Source organism: Macaca thibetana, chromosome 9 (genome assembly GCF_024542745.1).
Source record: "Macaca thibetana thibetana isolate TM-01 chromosome 9, ASM2454274v1, whole genome shotgun sequence".
NCBI classification, from domain to species: domain Eukaryota; kingdom Metazoa; phylum Chordata; class Mammalia; order Primates; family Cercopithecidae; genus Macaca; species Macaca thibetana.
The window spans coordinates 58,860,766-58,876,472 of NC_065586.1; the positions used below are offsets into that span (position 1 = coordinate 58,860,766).

Consider the following 15,707-nt stretch of genomic DNA (forward strand, 5'->3'; position numbering starts at 1 on the left):
ATGAGCTAATAACTTAGTAACTTACATTCATAGGTAAGAAATATATTTTCTCTACTCTATTAAGTCTTACCTGGTAAGAACTTTTTTCTATGAATGCCATACAAGACATTTTAAAAGAATGCCACTTCGTTTATTCTATCCTTACCATCACCAACCTATGCCAACAAGATTATCATTTAAAATTGATTTGGCTGTAGTAGAGACATTTCAAAAATGATTTATACTAATATTTTGAGTTGGGATCATGTGCTGACATTATTCTTCTGTGCTGAGATTGTTTTCCTTTAGAGTTTGCATTTTCTAATGCACATTTTCTGAACTTTATGTCTACCAGAATTGCAAATCACACTGACCTTTTCTTGCAGAGTAATGGGCAGCATACAGTGTTTTCATAGAACATGAAAACTTAACTAGCAGATGAGGTAACACGTTTCTTTAAGGACTCAGGAACAGGAAGACAAGTAACATCAATACCCCCATTTACTTAAAATAAAATGACAAAGAGCATTGGGATATAACTATGTTAAATTATAAGCACCTCAAAGGTAGGAGACTATTTAAAGTAAACTGTAAATTGCCTGTAAGTGTAGATAGATTTTGAAGGATCGAAAAAAGAAGCATTTCCCAAGGCCTGAGTTATTGAAGAACTAGACTCTTAGCTGTTAAAAGGTTCTGTTTTCGTTATTCCACCAGATCACGGAACTTGCAGCATTATTAAATCACCTAATCCAGTGATTCTCAAAGTGACAGGTGGAGGATAGACAGCATTGCTGTATCACCGAAGGGAACATTTTCAACCATACACAATCCTACACTCCCCTTGCCCCAGACTGTACTGCCCGCATTCTCAAACATCTCCTTGAAGATGTATTTTCTAATACTCCTCACAGGGTTGCATCAGATTGAGGGAAAGGTGCTTTTAAGAAGGCAGGGCAGCTGAATAGCCAAAGCCATCCTAAGCAAAAAACAAAGCCAGAGGCATCACATTACCTGACTTCAAAGTATACTACTAGGGTATAGTAACCAAAATAGCATGGTATTGGCACAAAAATAGACACATAGATCAATGGAACAAAATAGAGAACCAACCCAGAAATAAAGCCACATACCTACAACCAACTGATCTTAAACAAAGTCAACAAAAATAAACAGTGAGGAAAGGACACTCAATTCAATAAATGATGTTGGGAAAACTGGCTAGCCATATGCAGAATAATGAAACTGGACTCCTACACCTCTCACCATATACAAAAATTAACTCAAGATAGATTAAAGAACTTACACATAAAACCTCAAACTATAAAAATCCTAGAAAGAACCTAGGAGAAACTATTCTGCACATAGGCCTAGGCAAATAATTTACGACTAAGATCTCAAAAGCAAATGCAACAAAAATAAAATTGACGATTGTAACTTAAGAGTTTCTGCACAACAAAAGAAACTATCAACAAAGTAAACAGACAACCTACAGAATGGGAGAAAATATTTGCAAACTATGCAACCAACAAAGGACTAATATCCAGAATCTATAAGGAACCTAAACAAATTAACAAGAAAAACCCAAATAACTCCATTTAAAAAGTAAGCAAGGGGCCGGGCGCGGTGGCTCAAGCCTGTAATCCCAGCACTTTGGGAGGCCGAGACGGGCGGATCCCGAGGTCAGGAGATCGAGACCATCCTGGCTAACCCAGTGAAACCCCGTCTCTACTAAAAAATACAAAAAACTAGCCGGGCGAGGTGGCGGGCGCCTGTAGTCCCAGCTACTCGGGAGGCTGAGGCAGGAGAATGGCATGAACCCGGGAGGCGAAGCTTGCAGTGAGCCGAGATTGCGCCACTGCACTCCAGCCCAGGCCACAGAGTGAGACTCCGTCTCAAAAAAAAAAAAAAAAAAAAAAAAAAAAGTAAGCAAGGGACATGAACAAACACTTCTCAAAGTAAGACATACAGCTGGGCATGGTGGCTCACGTCTGTAATCTCAGCACTTTGGATGGCTGAGGCAGGAGGACTGCTTGAGCCTCAAGAAGTATGAGATCAGCCTGAGCAATATAGCAAGACCCTTTCTCTATAAAACACAAATAAATAAATAAAAATTTTAAAAATGGGACATACAAGCAGCCAACAAACATATGAAAAATGTTTCACATCACTAATAATCAGAGAAATGCAAATTAAAACCACAATGAGATATCATCACATTAGTTAGCACAGCTATTATTAAAAAGTTAAAAAATTACATGTTGGCGAGGATACAGAGAAAAGGAAACACATACTGTTGGTGGGAATGTAAGTTAGTTCGGCCCCTGTGGAAAGCAGTTTGGAACTTCCTTAAAGAACTAAAAACAGGATTACCATTCAATCCAACAACCCCACTACTGGGTATCTACCCAAAGGAAAAGACATTGTTCTGCCAAAAAGATACCGGCACTCTTATGTTTATTACATCACTACTCATAATGCCAAAGTCATGGAATCAACCTAAGTGTCCATCAACAGTGGACTGGATAAAGAAAGTGTGGTACATATACATCATGGGATACTATGCAGCCATAACAAAGAAGGAAATAATGTCCTCTGCAGCAGCATGGATGCAGCCAGAGGACATTATCCAAAGTGAATTAACACAGAAACAGAAAACCAAATGCTCCACACTCTCACGTACAAGTGGGAGGTAAACAATGGGTATACATGGACATAAAGGGGGAGGCAGGAAGTGGGTGGGGGTGAGTTGAAAAACTACCTATTGGGTACTGTATTCACTATTTGGTTGATGGGTTCAGTAGAAGCCCAAACCCCAGCCTTATGTAATATATCCATGTAACAACCCTGAAAAAGTATCGCACCCTCCCCTAATTCTAAAATTAAAAAAAAAAAAAAAAGAAGAAGGTAGGACTGTATTTACCAAAAACTCACTAGGTGATTTTGATGTGATAGCACCAGTCTTCCAGTTGAAAATATCTGACTTAGTACATTTTCTCCCTTTGTGAAAAATTACAATTCAAACAAGAATTCTGAGTGTTCAGAAAAGTCTACAATTTAGGTCGGGTGTGGTGGCTCACGCCTATAATCCTAGCATTTTAGGAGGGAGGCCTAGGAAGGCAGATTACTTGAGCTCAAGAGTTTGAGACTAGCCTGGGCAACATGGCAAAACCCATTCTCCACCAAAGAAAAAATACAAAAAAAATTAGCTGGGCAGGGTGGTATGCGCCTGTAGACCCGGCTACTTAGGAGGTTGGGAAGAGAGGATTGCTTGAGCCTGGCTGAGGTTGTAGTGAGCCATGATTGTACTCCAGCTTGGGCGACAGAGCGAGGCCCTGTCTTAAAACAAACAAACAAAATAGAAAAATCTACAATTTATTTTTCAGAGAACCTATTTAATTGGAAACACATTATTTCCAGTTCAGAACAAAAGTCGTATTGCTTTCTCCAATTTTTGGTGATTTATTTAGTATAGAAACTTGGGGAAGTTTAAACTTTCTATAAAGCACTATCTATGTATTTACATGCATATAAATATATATTTACTTTTTTACTACAATGCTTAATATAATAAGGTGTTATTGTATGAAGATCTCATTAGTAGTTGCTCTCCGACAGATAAAGAACATTGTTAGTTTTTCCAGTTTATAAATGCAGAAATGATTTCCTTCACCTGACTGCCATGTAATTCAACAAATTCATTCAACATTTATAAAGAGGATCAAAATGAACAGTCATCTTTTCTACCTTCATCACCAGCATCTTACTCTTTAGGTTATGTTTAATTTTTTAAAATTGAAAAATAAGCTTAAAAAATAAAAATATACATAAAATTTACCATTTTAAGCATTGTTGAATATACAGCTCAGTGCCATTGTACATTCATATTATTGTGCAATTATCACTACCCATCTTTACAACTTTTTCATCCTGCAAAACTGAAACTTTTTATCCATTAAACAATAACTTCCCATTCACCCCTCCCTAAGCCCCTGGCTACCATTATTCTACTTTGTCTATAAAGCTAACTACTCTAGGTATGTCACATAAATGGAATCACACAGTAATTATGCCATTGTGTCTGGCTTATTTCACTTAGCGTAATGTCTTCAAGGTTCATTCATGTTCCAGTACATGTTAGGATTTCCTTCTTTTTTTAAAGCTGAATAATATTCCTTTGTATGTATATATCAATTTTTATTTATCTGTTCATCTGTTGATGGATACTTGGATTGCTTCTACCTTTTGGTTATTGTGAATAATGCTGCTATGAAGATGGGTGGACATATATCTGTTTAGGTTCCTGCTTCAATTATTTTGGACATATACTCAGCTGTGGAATTGCCCAGCCTGTTACTCTTAATATTCTTCAGTGTCCAGCACTCCCTTGAAAATTTTTTTGGAACTCAATTAACCTGCAAGGACTGAAACAATGATTGGTATGTGACAGAACCTCTAGGGTAGATGGAAACTCAATCTGAAAGAGGTATGACCCATAAAACAGGTGAGTGGAAAATACTTTAGATTCACTGGCAATTTAAAGAATTAAATTTATAAAATAAGAGAAAGTAGTTTATAGATATCATATCTCAAAAGGAGATAGGTCTGTAGAATAAAATTCCAAGGAAATATTTTGATACATTATCGCTAAGTACTGCAAACTTAACAGTGTGATCATTTAAAAATAGGTTTGGGTAGCTGGCAAGATGGCTGAATAGGAACAGCTTTGGTCTGCACCTCCCAGCAAGATCAACGTAGAAGGCGTGTAATTTCTACATTTCCAACTGAGAGACCTGGCTCATCTCATTGGGACTGATTAGACAGTGGATGCAGCCCATGGAGGGCGAGCGGAAGCAGGGTGGGGCGTCACCTTACCAGGGAAGTGCAAGGGGTCGGGGATCTCCCTCCCCTAGTCAAGGGAAGCCATGAGGGACTGTGCCGTGAGAAATGGTGCACTCCGGCCCAGATACTATGCTTTTCCCATGCTCTTCACAACTCACAGACCAGGAGATTCCCTCTGGTGCCTACACCACCAGGGCCCTGGGTTTCAAGCACAAAACTGGGCGGCTCTTTGGGCAGACACCGAGCTAGCTGCAGGAGAGCTTGTTCATACCATAGTGGCGCGTGGAACGCCAGTGAGACGCAACTGTTCACTGCCCTGGAAAGGGGGCTAAAGCCAGGGAGCCAAGTGGTCTAGATCAGCAGAGCCCACTCCCACGAGCCCAGCAAGCTAAGATCCACTGGCTTGAAATTCTTGCTGCCAGTACAGCAGCCTGAAGTTGACCTGGGACACTCAAGCTTGGTGGTGGTGGGGAGCGACCACCATTACTGAGGCTTGAGTAGGTGGTTTTCCCCTCACAGTGTAAACAAAGACACAAAAGCTGCTGTAGCCAGACTGCCTCTCTAGATTCCTCCTCTCTGGGCAGGGCATCTCTGAAAGAAAGGCAGCAGCCCCAGTCAGGGGCTTACAGATAAAACTCCCATCTCCCTGGGACAGAGCACCTGGGGGAAGGGGCGGCTGTGGGCGCAGCTTCAGCAGACTTAAACTTTCCTGCCTACCGGCTCTGAAGAGAGCAGCGAATCTCCCAGCACAGTGCTCCAGCTCTGATAAGCGATAGACTGTCTCCTCAAGTGTGTCCCTGACCCTAATGCCTCCTGACTGGGAGATACCTCCTAGCAAGGGTCGACAGACCCTTCATAATGGAGAGCTCTGGTTGGCATCTGGCAGGTGCCTCTCTGGGACGAAGCTTCCAGAGGAAGGAACAGGCAGCAATCTTTGCTGTTCTGCAGCCTCTGCTGGTGATACCCAGGCAAACAGGATCTGGAGTGGACATCCAGCAAACTCCAGCAGAACTGCAGCAGAGGGGCCTGACCGTTAGAAGGAAAACTAACAAACGGAAAGGAATAGCACCAACATCAACAAAAAGGATGTCCACACAAAAACCCATCCGAAGGTCACCAGCATCAAAGACCAAAGGTAGATAAATCCACGAAGATGAGGAAAAACTAGTGCAAAAAGGCTGAAAATTCCAAAAGCCAGAATGACTCTTCTCCTCCAAAGGATCACAACTCCTTGCCAGCAAGGGAACAAAACTGGACAGAGAATGAGTTTGAAAAATTGACAAAAGTAGACTTCAGAAGGTGGGTAATAACAAACTCCGCCGAGCTAAAGGAGCATGTTCTAACCCAATGCAAGGAAGCTAAGAACCTTGATAAAAGGTTAGAGAAATTGCTAACTAGAATAACCAGTTTAGAGAAGAACATAAATGACCTGATGGACCTGAAAAACACAGCACGAACACTTTGTGAAGCATACACAAGTATCAATAGCCAAAGCGATCAAGCAGAAGAAAGAATATCAGAGATTGAAGATCAACTAAACGAAATAAAGCATGAAGACAAGATTAGAGAAAAAAGAATGGAAAGGAATGAACAAACCTCCAAGAAATATGGGACTACATGAAAAGACCAAACCTACATTTGATTGGTGTACCTGAAAGTGATGGGGAGAATGGAACCAAGTTGGAAAACACTCTTCAGAATATTATCCAAGAGAGCTTCCCCAACCTAGCAAGACAGGCCAACATTCACATTCAGGAAATACACAGAACACCACAAAGATACTCCTTGAGAAGAACGACCCCAAAACACATAATCCTCAGATTCACCAAGATTGAAATGAAAGAAAAAACGTTAAGGGCAGCCAGAGAGAAAGGTCGGGTTACCCACAAAGGGAAGCCCATCAGACTAACAGCGGATCCCTCTGCAGAAACCCTATGAGCCAGAAGAGAGTGGGGGCCAATATTTAACATTCTTAAAGAAAAGAATTTTCAACCCAGAATTTAATATCCAGCCAAAGAAACTATATAAGCAAAGGAGAAATAAAATCCTTTACAGACAAGCAAATGCTGAGATTTTGTTACCACCAGGCCTGCCTTACAAGAGCTCCTGAATGAAGCACTAAATATGGAAAGGAAAAACTGGTACCAGCCACTGCAAAAACATACCAAATTGTAAAGACCATCAAGACTATGAAGAAACTGCATCAACTAATGGGCAAAATAACCAGCTAGCATCATAATGACAGGATCAAATTCACACATAATATAGTCACCTTAAATGTAAATGGGCTAAATGCCCCAATTAAAAGACACAGACTGGCAAATTGGATAGACTCAAGACCCATTGGTGTGCTGTATTCAGGAGCGCCATCTCACGTGCAAAGACGCACATAGGCTCAAAATAAAGGGATGGAGGAATATTAACAAAGCAAGTGGAAAGCAAAAAAAAAGCAGGGGTTGTAATCTTAGTCTCTGATAAAACAGACTTTAAACCAACAAAGATCAAAAAAGACAAAGAAGGGCATTACATAAGGGTGAAGGGATCAATGCAACAAGAAGAGCGAACTATCCTAAATACATATGCACCCAATACAGGAGCACCCAGATTCATAAAGCAAGTTCTTAGAGATCTACAAAGAGACCTAGACTTCCACACAATAATAGTGGGAGATTTTAACACCCCACTGTCAATATTAGATCAATGAGACTGAAAATTAACAATGATATTCAGGACTTGAACTCAGCTCTGGCCAAGCAGACCTAACAGACATCTACAGAACTCTCCACCCCAAATCAACAGAATATACATTCTTCTCAGCACCACATCACACTTATTCTAAAATTGACCACATAATTGGAAGTAAAACACTCCTCAGCACATGCAAAATAATGGAAATCATAACAAACAGTCTCTCAGACCACAGTGCAATCATATTAGAACTCAGGACTAAGAAATTCACTCAAAACCACACAACTGCATGGAAACTGAACAATCTGCCCCTGAATGACTACTGGGTAAATAATGAAATTAAGGCAGAAATAAATAAGTTCTTTAAAACCAATGAGAACAGAGACACAATGTACCAGAATCTCTGGGACACAGCTAAAGCAGTGTTAAGAGGGACATTTATAGCACTAAATGCCCACAGGAGAAAGCAGGAAAGATCTAAAATCAACATCCTAATATCACAATTAAAAGAACTAGAGAAGCAAGAGCAAACAAATTCAAAACCTAGCAGAAGGCAAGAAATAACTAAGATCAGAGCAGAACTGAAGGAGATAGACACAAAAAACCCTTCCAAAACTCAATGAGTCCAGGAGTTGGTTTTTTGAAAAGGTTAACAAAATAGATAGACTGCTAGCCAGACTAATAAAGAAGAAAAGAGAGAAGAATCAAATAGACATAATAAAAAGTGATAAAGTGAGATCACCACTGATCCCACAGAAATATAAACTACCATCAGAGGATACTATAAATATCTCTACACAAATAAACTAGAAAATCTAGAAGAAATGGATAAATTCCTGGACACATACACTCTCCCAAAACTAAACCAGGAAGGAGTTGAATCCCTGAACAGACCAATAACAGGCTCTGAAATAATAAAAAGCCCAGGAGCAGATGGATTCACAGCTGAATTCTACCAGAGGTACAAAGAGGAGCTGGTACCATTCCTTCTGAAACTATTCCAAACAATAGAAAAAGAGGGACTCATCTCTAACTTATTTTATGAGGCCAGCATCATCCTGATACCAAAACCTGGCAGAGACAACAAAAAAAGAAAATTTCAGGCCAATATCCCTGATGAACATTGACGGAAAAGTTTTCAATAAAATTCTGGCAAACTGAATCCAGCAGCACATCAAAAAGCTTATCCATCACGATCAAGTCGGCTTCATCCCTGGGATGCAAGGCTGGTTCAACATACACAAATTAACAAACGCAATCCATCATATAAACAGAACCAATGACAAAAGCCACATGAGTATCTCAATAGATGCAGAAAAGGGCTTCGATAAAATTCAACACTCCCTCATGCTAAAAACTATCAAAAAAATAGGTATTGATGGAACATATCTCAAAATAATAAGAACTATTTATGACAAACCCACAGCCAATATCATGCCGAATGGGCAAAAGCTGGAAGGATTGCCTCTGAAAACCAGCACAAGACAAGGGTGCCTTATCTCACCACTCCTATTCAAGACAGTGTTGGAAGTTCTGACCAGGGCAATCAGGCAAGAGAAAGAAATCAAGGGTATTCAAATAAGAAGAGAGGAAGTCAAATTGTCTCTGTCTGCAGATGACATGACTGCATATTTAGAAAACCCCATCGTCTCAGCCCAAAATCTCCTTAAGCTGATAAGCAACTTCAGCAAAGTCTCAGGACACAAAATCAATGTGCGAAAATCACAAGCATTCCTATACACCAGTAATAGACAGAGAGCCAAATCATGAGTGAACTCCCATTCACAATTGCTTCAAAGAGAATAAAATAACTAAGCATACAACTTACAAGGGATGTGAAGGACCTCTTCAAGGAGAACTACAAACCACTGCTCAAGGAAATAAGAGAGGACACAAACAAATGGAAAAACATTCCATGCTCACGGATAGGAAGAATCAATATTGTGAAAATAGCCATAATACCCAAAGTAATTTACAGATTCAATGCTATCCCCATCAACCTACCGCTGACTTTCTTCACAGGATTAGAAAAAAATAAATTTCATATGGAACCAAAAAAGAGCCTGTATAGCCAAGACAATCCTAAGCAAAAAGAACAAAGCTGGAGGCATCATGCTTCCTGACTTCAAACTATACTACAAAGCAACAGTAACCAAAAGAGCATGGTACTGGTACAAAAACAGACATATATAGATCAATGGAACAGAACAGAGGCCTCAGAAATAATGCCGCACATTTACAACCATCTGATCTTTGAGAAACCTGACAAAAACAAACAATGGGGAAAGGACTCCCTATTTAATAAATGGTTTTGGGAAGACTGACTAGCCATAGGCAGAAAACTGAAACTGGACCCCTTCTTTACACCTTATACAAAAATTAACTCAAGATGGATTAAAGACTTAAATGTAAGACCAACAATCATAAAAACCCTAGAAGAAAACCTAGGAAATACCATTCAGGACATAGGCATGGGCAAAGACTTCATGACTAAAACACCAAAAGCAATGGCAACAAAAACCAATACTGACAAGTGCGATCTAATTAAACTAAAGAGCTTCTACACAGCAAATGAAACTATCATCAGAGTGAACAGGCAACCTACAGAATGGGAGAAAATTTTTGTAATCTATCCATCTGACAAATGGCTAATATCCAGAATCTACAAAGAACTTAAACAAACTTACAAGAAACAACCCCATCAAAAAGTCGGCAAAGGATATGAACAGACACTTCTCAAAAGAAGATATTTATGCAGCCAACAAACATGAAAAAAAGCTCATCATCCCTGGTCATTAGAGAAATGAAAATCAAAACCACAATGAGATACCATCTCACGTCAGTTAGAATGGCAATCATTAAAAAGTCAGGAAACAACAGATGCTGGCGAGGATGTGGAGAAACAGGAATGCTTTTACACTGTTGGTGGGAGTGTAAATTAGTTCAACCATTGTGGAAAACATTGTGGCGATTCCTCAAGGATCTAGAACCAGAAATACCATTTGACCCAGCAATCCCATTACTGGGCATATACCCAAAGGATTATAAATCATTCTGCTATAAAGACACATACACACGTATATTCACAATAGCAAAGACTTGGAAACAACCCAAATGCCCATCAATGATAGACTGGATAAAGAAAATGTGGCACATATACACCATGGAATACTACGCAGGCATAAAAAGGATGAGTTCATGTCCTCTGCAGGGACATGGATGAAGCTGAAAACCATCATTCTCAGCAAACTAATACAGGAACAGAAAACCAAACACCGCATGTTCTCACTCATAAGTAGGAGTTGAACAATGAGAACACACGGACACAGGGAGGGCAACATCATACACCAGGGCCTGTCGGGAGGTGGGGGGTGGTGGTTGGGGAGGGATAGCATTAGGAGAAATAGCTAATGTGGATGATGGGTTGATAGATGCAGGAAATCACCATGGCACGTGTATACCTATGTAACAAACATGCACATTCTGCACATGTATCCCAGAACTTAAAATATAATTAAAAAAATAGGTTTAAGGCACAATGATTCCTAATTAGTCTTTTAATATGTGTGTTAGCACTGCCTTGTGCCATTCTGGAATGTCACTTATGGTAAATTAAAGGACACTTTCCCTCTCTATCTTCCATTAGTATTTTAATGCTAGGAGGTGGGAAAAAGCTGATCCATATTCAAGAGGAAAGGAGGGAAAACAATAACAAATTGGCATCTCTTTTGTGAATTGCCCCACAGGCCAAGCATTTTTATGTTCTTAATCATTATTAAATGGCTTAACATGACACCCAGAGCCTGGCGAATGATTGCATCCTGACATGAGAACGAATTACAAATGAAATGAAAGATCAAGCCGTATTAGAGGACTGCCTCTGGGAAATGAAAATCTTTAATTCTCTTTTATTATTGACATTTATTTGGCTGCAATGAATAACAACATAGCAAAGAGATTCAGCTACGCTTGTGCACTGAATAGCTTATCCCAGGGCTCAAAACTGCATTAACATTTATCATGTTTGCTTTTGTAGCTGACACCACTGAACAGATTCTCTATCCATCTTGTATTTATCATGCATTGCAGATATAGTGCATCCTCTAATTTAAGTTCATTTTCATATGGTAGGAACAGCAAAGATTAGCCAGTGTCTTTCCTCAAATAAATTCCAGCTTGTAAGCATTCCTAAGAATGGCTTAATAGATTTAATAAAGAATAAAATGAGTTCACAAGGAAATACAGTCACAAGATGGGGAGGTTAATTTTCAATTTTGGGAGAACTGCAAATTCACAATGAGGAAGACACTTGTACAGTATGTATATCTAGAATATACAAAGACTTAAAATGAATGTCTCCACAGAGAGCAACCAAAGAATATTTTGTAAATCTGAAGGTAGTACTACAATTCCCACAAGAAGCCTGCATGTTTTTCACTTTTCTAAACTGTTTACTGCTAAGACAGGAATAATCCTTATACTATAGGAAGAAAGCAATTCAGATAGTTTGTATCAATGCAGGGATACCTTTTCATGGTTTCTTTTCTCTCTTGTACAAATTAACAACCTGGTTCTTTCTGCCACCACAATAAAATATTGCTAGTACTTGTGCCTTTGCTTACTTGATTCTCTTTGACTCCATTGCTCTCCGTCCTTTTTTTTTTTTTTTTTTTTTGGAGACAGGGTCTTGATCTGTCACCCATGCCGGGGTGCAGTGGAGAGACCATAGCTCAACACAGCCTCGAACTTCTGGGCTCAAGTGATCTTCTTACATCAGCCTCCCAAGTAGCCAGGACTATGGTATGTGTCACTACTCCCTCAGCTAATTTTTTTTAAAATTATTTTTTCTAGAGATTAGGTCTTGCTGTTACCAAGGCTGCTCTCCAACTCCTGGGATCAAGCAATCCTCCCACCTTGACTTCCAAAAGTGCTAGGGTTACAGGTGTGAACCACTGTGCCCACTTGTCCTCCTTTCTTTAAATCCTTCCTAGAATTTAAGGATTAGCAAGGATATCAATGTATCTTGGGAAAGCCATTCAACATCTCTGAATCTTGTTTGAAATTTTTTTAAAAAAACTTTTCTTTCTTTTTTTAAAGTTTTAATTATGGATAATTTAAAACATATCCACAAGTGGAGATAATAGCATAATGATGCCCCCATATATCCACTGTCTAGCTTCAACAATTCATTCATTACCAGTCTCATTTCTTTATACCCTCACTTTAACACTCACTGAATTACTTTGAAGCAAGTATTTTTTGAAACAAATCTCTGAATCTTGCTTTTGACTATTCTGAAATAAGAAAGTTGATCTATATGTATCTATTTATCCTATAACATCATGTTATAAACCTCAAATATAAACAATAAAATTTATTTTAAAAAAGAGAGAAAATATCTTGACAATAATTTCATCTTTGACCTGTTTCAGGCTTTATATTTAATTCAACACAAATGTACTTCATATTCACTATAACATCTTTTTTCAAGATTTACTGATCTCCTGAGTCAATACAATCCATATAGTTTGCACCAATAGATAAGAACTATAATTATATTTTACTTTGTACTTATATTTTATGAATATTATTTTAATTCCCAATTAGGTCTTTAAGATTCCTATTTTATATTTCAGTGTTCAGCAGAGTACTGAACAAACACATAGGTAATACTAAATTGCTCTGGTTTACAATAATAACTAATCAACTGATTGGTTTTAATCTGAATGGTACAGACAGAATTAAAACATTTATATTTTGGTTTTAATAGTGAGTAGCTCCACATTAACACTATTAATCATTTTAATCAATAACATGTTTGCTTACTAAATGAAATTCCTGTTTTACGAGTGCTATAAAATAGATGGTAAAATAAAACAAAAAATGAGATTTTCTTCTTGAAGGAAAAATGGAAAATGTAACTTAGTTCTGGATTGTTTTTGTTCATAATTGAGTAAATTTATTTTACTCTAGTGCAGGTATTTTATAAATGAAATGTATCCTTTTTTTTAGGAAAGATATTTCTTAATTGACAAAATCCCCAAAATAACTAAGTAAATTATATCCAAGTGGTTTATTTAAGTAAATTTTAATAAATTATCTTCTTGAACATGAAATCTTTTCTACTGAGATACAGGGTAGAAATATTTATTAAAGTAAAATATTTTATTTTATATATATTGTACATGTATATTGTATATATTATAATAGAAAGAAAACAGAATTCTTTTGTAAATGATTAATCTCTGTAATACTAGATTCATCACAAATTTCCCACATGTACCTGTAGCCATTATAGTGTCATCTCTCCCTTGGGTGAAGATCACGATTCGCTGCCTCTTTGAGTTCATCTTTGGCAGGGCTTGTGTCTTTTTGGCTATCTCTTTAATGTCTTTAGTCTATTAACAGAAGGAAGGAAAAAATTCTCATGACCAATAAAATAAAACAAAACTTTATTAGTAGTTTAACAATTTAGCTTCTGTTGATCAAAATAAGAGATCTGCATATCTATTAAGAGACATTAAAATTTTTTTAAACCATATACAAAAGTAAATAGAATAGCACAGTGACTTCCAAGGAACCCATCAATGATCTACACAAATTTAACATGTATGATGAATCTTATTTCACCTATATCCTTATCCACTTGCTTTTCAGAGTATTCTAAAGTAAACCCCAAGAACAATAATAATTTCATCTATAAATGTTTTAGTATATATCTTTGAAAGGTAATGATAAACATAACCATAAAACTATTACCATACTTCAAAAATTATTAATAATGACTAAATATCAGCAAATATCCAGGCAGTTTTCAAATTCCCAATTAAAGAGAGGTTTTTATAAAGAGGAAAATTTAATTATTTTAGAGGGTTAAAGAACAAAATTATGCTGACTTTGGAAAAAATACAGTTCTTATAATGCCAATTTTTCAAAGGACTGATTTGAGAGAAAGAAATGCTAATCCTTTCCTACAAAGACTTAATTTTCTTTAAAAAATATAAAGTTTAAAAAATGACAAACTAATTGTCAAACCCTGATGCTGTTTTTCACGCCACACAGGCCATAAAGTTTTACTGAAATCTTTATTGAAGTTTTCTGAAATCTTGAAACCTAACTCTTGAGCTAAAGGCAGAAGTTTTAGAATCATCTTTTCAACCATTTTGGATAATTTGAAAATCCATGTCTGTATTCAGTGGGCTTCTAAAACGGTCCATATTTTTGGGCTTTGCTAACAAAACTAATTTATTCTATCACTATGCAAAGTTTCAAATAGTTACAGAGAAAGAAACACCTATCAGAGGGGAAATACAGCTGAGTGGCATAAATGAAGGCTATATAAGAGAACAAATAGAATATATGAGTGAGAAACATTTAGGCAAGCAAAGCAGACACATCACAATGGTTTGCAATGGTTACAAACATCACCAGAAACTGGTATTTTTAAAGGGATGACAATCTGTAGTGAAATATTTTTATATTGTTTGTTCACTCAATATTTAATAAATTCTAGATAATACATGAAGCTAAGCTTCTAATATACATAACAGGATGACTTCTAGAGGACAGTTGTTTCTGAAAAGAATAGCCATTTGTAGTAGGACAGTGCTGCTGACTTTTCAAACATGCTGACTATTTCGCTTTCGGTTGCTTATTTTAGAACAGAACTAAGCCTGAACTCTGATAAGATGAGAAGAAATTCCCTCAGTTTCAGGAGACAGACTTTTAGAAATGACTAGTGACAGCTGAAAGGACTGAAAAATGCCATGTAATATCTTCACTCACCTAAATAAGTGTACGCCTATAATTAAAACAACTCATGTATATTTTGGCAATTTCCTCAGCACAAATATATTTTACTACTATGGGATTTTTGCTTGTGATTAAGTACAGCTCATATTTAATAAAGATAAGAGACAAACACATTCACTTTATCATCCTGAAAGCAGAATCTTATGAATGTACTAGATGTTCTTTAAAAGAAAGTCTTTCTTCAAGGTGGTATAAGGAATACATTAAGAATAAGATTCCGGCCGGATGTAGTGGTAATCCCAGCACTTTGGGAGGCCGAGGCGGGCAGATCATGAGGTCAACAGATCAAGACCATCCTGGCCAACATGGTGAAACTCCGTCTCTACTAAAAATACAAAAATTAGTAGGTCGTGGTGGCATGTGCCTGTAGTCCCAGCTACTCCGGAGGG

General features: G+C 37.6%; 2 protein-coding genes across 4 annotated transcripts in view; one reads left to right on the forward strand and one right to left on the reverse strand.

Moving 5' to 3' along the window:
* The window catches only part of CAMK2G (calcium/calmodulin dependent protein kinase II gamma), a 1,229,125-nt gene that overhangs the window by 426,459 nt on the left and 786,959 nt on the right, over positions 1 to 15,707 (forward strand). The gene's annotated exons all lie outside the window — the stretch shown is intronic.
* Positions 1 to 15,707, reverse strand: part of ADK (adenosine kinase) — a 711,694-nt gene that overhangs the window by 100,155 nt on the left and 595,832 nt on the right. For all 3 annotated transcript variants that reach the window (XM_050803506.1, XM_050803508.1, XM_050803507.1), the window contains one exon: positions 13,790 to 13,904. In XM_050803506.1, coding sequence (XP_050659463.1) covers positions 13,790 to 13,904 — 115 coding nt within the window. The remainder of the gene's footprint in view (positions 1 to 13,789; positions 13,905 to 15,707) is intronic.